The sequence below is a fragment of the Lipotes vexillifer genome, unplaced genomic scaffold, assembly GCF_000442215.2.
Source record: "Lipotes vexillifer unplaced genomic scaffold, Lipotes_vexillifer_v1.1 scaffold1529, whole genome shotgun sequence".
Taxonomy (NCBI): Eukaryota; Metazoa; Chordata; class Mammalia; order Artiodactyla; family Lipotidae; genus Lipotes; species Lipotes vexillifer.
The window spans coordinates 390,030-394,906 of record NW_006784325.1 but is presented as its reverse complement, the minus strand read 5'-3'; the positions used below and the strand labels follow the sequence as shown (position 1 = coordinate 394,906).

The 4,877-nt window shown below is 50.7% G+C and overlaps 1 protein-coding gene across 1 annotated transcript in view; it reads left to right on the top strand.

The window, feature by feature from the left end:
- The first annotated feature begins 2,018 nt into the window (after positions 1–2,018).
- GOLGA3 (golgin A3) overlaps positions 2,019–4,877 on the top strand; it is a 44,159-nt gene continuing 41,300 nt past the window's right edge. The window contains exons 1-2 of the mRNA XM_007456691.1: positions 2,019–2,151; positions 4,256–4,498. Coding sequence (XP_007456753.1) covers positions 2,019–2,151; positions 4,256–4,498 — 376 coding nt within the window. The remainder of the gene's footprint in view (positions 2,152–4,255; positions 4,499–4,877) is intronic.

The window sequence follows — 4,877 nt, the reverse complement described above, 5'->3', positions numbered from 1 at the left end:
GCTCTTCCTGGTCACTGTCACTGCTTGTCTGCCTGTGACCATTCACATGCAGCTCTCCCAGTTTATACCTCCCAGGTTCTTTGCCCTCACTAGAACTGCGGCTCCAAATGCATTTAGTAGAAACAGATTTATTCTGTATTTGACAAGGCATCGTGGGTGACCAAGGATGCAAATACTGTCATCATTTTGTTTTGGAACCACTAGCTTGGTTGTTAAGGGGTGGAACTTGGTGAGGCAGAGATTTAAGTCAGTAGCCTGTGCTGAGCACTGCTCTGCGCAGGGGATGTTCCAGGGGGTAGGGGCAGACTTGGAGTGGTGATTTCTGCATCCAGGATCTTACAGCGTGATGGAAGAGATAGGCACACACACACTGCGGTGTGATATGCATGCAGGGGGTATCGTGATGGCAGAAGCGAGTGGGCCACGTGCTTTACCTGAGGCCCAGGAGGGACTTGAGAGCAGTGCCTGATGGTAGACATGGAAGGGTCCATGGGGATTTGCCTGGAATCAGGGAGAGAAGGGCATTGGCATCAGTTACCCATGTTTTTACACATTTCTAGCCGTGGTCCTCGCAAGCACAGACCCTTAGAACTATAGCTCTACACTTAATAGTAGACGTAGGGGCCCCCCTGCTGGTGCAGCGGTTAGGACTCTGCGCCTTCACTGCCGGGGGCCTTCACTGCCGGGGGCCCAGGAGCGAAGATCCTGCAAGCTGAGAGGCGTGGCCACACACGCACAAAAGTATCCGTAGCCTTTTTATATTCGTAACAGCACTGTTATTGATCCGTGGTATCGCTGGCCTGTTGGGCGCCAGGTTGCAGAGGGGAATGTGTGGATGATTGGAGCTGTGGGCCAAACACTACTGGGTTCCCGTCGCTGGGCCTCACCATGGGGTAGGCGAGATTGTGCCAGCCCCAGGGTGTGTGTGCGTGGGTGACAGGGTGACAGGACTGTGGAGAAGCAGGCACACCTGCCTGTCCAGTGAGAGTCAGCTCCTGCTTAGGCTCTTCAGAAATGTCTATATGGGATTTGTAAGCTGGGGAGGAAAGTCATGTAAATTTTTGTCCTGAAACCCGCGATAGTATCCTCATTACACTTCAAACGTGATAACCAGTTGCCAGACTTTGGGCAAAGTTTTGCCACCTTAAATTCATCCTGGCAGGATGGGCTGAAAGATAGCAGATCCTGCGAGAAATGAAGGATGTGTCAGTTACCTGCTGTGACATGCTGTCTCTGCCCCTATCCCGGGACGGCTACTTCCCTGTGTCCTCGCCCCCTGTGCTTTTCTCCAACAGTGTCCAGTTTACCATGTCCCATGCCATCGCGTATTCCACGTTGCCCTCTGGATCTGAGCTGTGGCCTGGGCACTGACATGCCAGGTCTCCTGGGGCAGGAGCTTGCCCTTTGAGCCCTGGGAGCTCTTGGGCCTGTGTGTCCAGTACAGAAGCCACTGGCCACATGTGGCTATTTACACACAAATTAGTTAAATTTAAATAAATACAGACTCAGCTCGTCAGTCACCCAAGGCCCACCCCCAGCTCCTTGGCCACCTCTGCCGATTCTAGCGCCGACTGTGGAGCTTCTCACCCTGGCGGGACGGTCTTTAGCCGGCGCCAGTGCAGGCGCCCTGCGGGGATGGGCCCAGGTGGGGCTGGTTCAGCATTTTATCCTCAAAATCTAGGATGTTGTAGGTGCTCAAGGATTATTTGTTGAATGAATAAATCTATATTTGTTTATTATACAGATGCAAATTGGGAACCAAATGTTAGTCTTGGAATTGTTACTTCAAGTCTGGCAAACGAAGTTTCATAATACCTTTTTTCTCTTTGTTCTCCTGTCAGGTATGATATTACTTGGTTTGATTTCAGGCCATTTGTGAGACTTTAAATCTTCCGAAAATGGCAGCCCTGGTGCGGCCCATCCCAGGAGCTCTCGGCCGTTGCTGATGGCAGAAACCAAGCTCGCTCGCAGTTCACTTGCAGCCCCCGACTGTCAGCCCAGCCCGTGTCACCCTGGCCATGGACGGTGCAGCGGCCGTACAGGAAGGCCTGCTGGAGGACAGGCCCGGCAGTGGGATCTCAGCTTGCCCCGAGGCCCCCCCAGAGCCCACTGGCTCCCTGACATCACTGGACCAGTGGGATGAAGCCCAGTGTAAGTCGCCAGTTACTCTGTGTGCTGCTGACTTTCTGCCTTCAAACAGGAGAACGTGGGTCAGCGTGCATTTTGGAGGAAGCCTGTGTTGTCTAAGACCGTAATGAACTTTTAAATTCATTCAGAGTGTTTTTAGTAATCAGATGAGGGTTTGGTTTTGTTTTGTTTTTTAGTTGATGCCAACCTTGAATCAAGCACCACGCATGTTGAATAGAACGGGAACTTTGTGGAGCTTTCTGCTGCAGCAGGACAGAGCAGCATGGTTACCGTTAAGGCTTCTGTAGGTCTTCATGGACACATCATTGTGCCCTGCCTAACATTCTGCCTTTTTGGTTGGTTGCCAGAATTTTACTAACTGGGATCCAGAAATGGTCCGCTAGTGATCTGAGGATTATTGGATCACATTTGCATGTTAGCTAATGTGTTATTTGTGCATCGGAAGTACAGGGTGAATTACCCACTCCATTCCATGCCCCTTCCTGGTCGGTGTGTGCTTGAAAATCGTTAACATGTGTATGTACTGATTTACTAGCAGAAACCGCATTCCTGTTCTTGTAAAACAGTGCTCAAGCACATGAAATCGTTTTGCTGGTTACTGCTCCTTAAACGCCGGGTGCGGCTCGGCCCGAGACCAAGAGCTCTACAGTGGGACGGCTCCTAGGTCTGCCACTAACAGCAAGGAGCCTCAAGCAAGATCCTTGATTTATCTCAGTCTCACTCTCCTCTTGAGAAAATGGAAAGATGAATGGTACCTGCATCTCGGGATGGTCGTGAGGGCCCATGTGAAATGAAAGCACTTGGGAAGCACCCGGGAAGTGGTGCTGGCCGTGTGTGTGTCGTCACCGTTATTTGTTTATCCATAATCAGGCTTGTGTTTGGAAACAATCAAGTCTTATTATTTACTGGGCCTTCTTACTTTTAGGTTTCTTTTAAAGTGCAATATGATGCTCAAAAAATGACTTTGTTATGTAAACAGGAAGGTTTAGAGACTCTCCTAGATCCGTAAGTAAGCCTGTCAGAAAGCAGAACTGACCCGATTAACTTGGATCTGAGATGCAGGATTCCGACCCCGACCCCAGCAGGAGACTGAAGGGCTGTTTGTGTAAAACAACAGATGGTTGTGTCAGGGTGGTGGTGGGTCTCCCCGCTCAGCTTTGTGTCTGGGGTGCCCGTTTATATTCTGCTTTTCCTTTCAGAGAGGCATGACAGTAAGTAGCTATGTTAGTTGGGAGTCACATTTCAAGTGACAGAAACCCATTTTAAATTTGGTTGGGCACAGAGGGAACTTCCTGGATGCATACTGGGTACGTCATGAGAGCCAAGTGATGCTGACCCTGTGCGAGGCCAGGGCATCGCAGTGCTGGGGCCCTGGCACCTTCCTGGAAGCCCCTCCACACATCTCCCTGGCTCTTTGGCTGCCAACTGCCGGTCTGTCACGGGCAGAGTGCTTTCGTTCTAGTTTCCTTTGGCACAGAAATAGGTTTCAGTTAGAGCATAAACAGGTCTACTCGCAACAGTGCTGGCAGAGGAGAGTGAGCCTGGCAGCCGTGTGCAGTCGCCACTGGCCAGCTTGGCCTCGCATCCGTCGGGTGTTTGTCAGCCATGAGCACAGGCTCTGGGTTCTGTGCTCAGCTTTGCCATAATCGTTCTCAGCAGCTATTCTGACTCGGCCTTTGATTTCTCGTTTGGAATCAGTCCGTTGAAAACGTGAGGCTGTGACACGGGTTAGCACTGCTGTTAGCAACGCCTGTTAGAAACATCGTCAACTATGTTTTAAGCATGTGTAGGGTTTTTTGGCTATTTTTTAAAAAACAGACTTTCGTAAGATTTCCCATTGGTCTTGTTTAAATGAAAAGGAAACATTACTACTTAAATGCCACAGCCGTAGCGCGGAGGGTGAGGAGGGCGTCCTGCAGGTGAGTGTGTCAGGCTCTGCGAGGTCGAGTGACTTGTCCCACCTCACTGCCCACAGGAGGGGACGATCCTGCTGTCCTCTCAGAGTGAACAGATCCATGGCATGTGGAGATTGCTCATGTATCTAGATCCCCTCTTGTCCTGCTTGAGTTGTTAAAACCATGATGGCCCAGCACACCCTCTTTTCCAGGTGCCGGTGTCGAGGTAAACAGAGCTTCAGATGAAGGAGGAAGCCAAGGGGACACCTGTCCGAATGGGCCGGCGCCACAGTTCCCAGACCCTCCGCTGTCAGTGGGTCCTGAAGCCTCTCCAGGTGTGGCTGATTTCCATGACAACCTAAGGAAGTCTCAGGGGACTAGTGCTGAGGGCAGTGTTAGAAAAGAAGCTTTGCAGTCCCTCAGACTCAGTCTTCCTATGCAAGAAACGCAACTGTGTAAGCATCTTCCCACTGGGCTCTTCCCCCCTCTCCCCGCACTCCAGGGCCCTTGTCACCCACCATCGTTCAGAGGCACAGGCCCTGCGCCCCGCTTCCATTTGCTGTTTTATCACTGTGGTGGGTCGTACATTTAACAGTTAGCTCCATTTCAGAGACATGATACACTTCATCATGGCCTGATGGTGACTTGGGCTTGAGGCCCAAGTTTAAAGGGCCTGTGCGTGCGTGTCTTTTGTCACCCTGGGTGGTGAGCAAGCAGCCAGTGGGGTTTTGATCTTGACAGTTACACTTTTTTTTTTTTTTTTTACATCTTTATTGGAGAATAATTGCTTTACAATGGTGTGTTAGTTTCTGCTTTATAACAAAGTGAATCAGT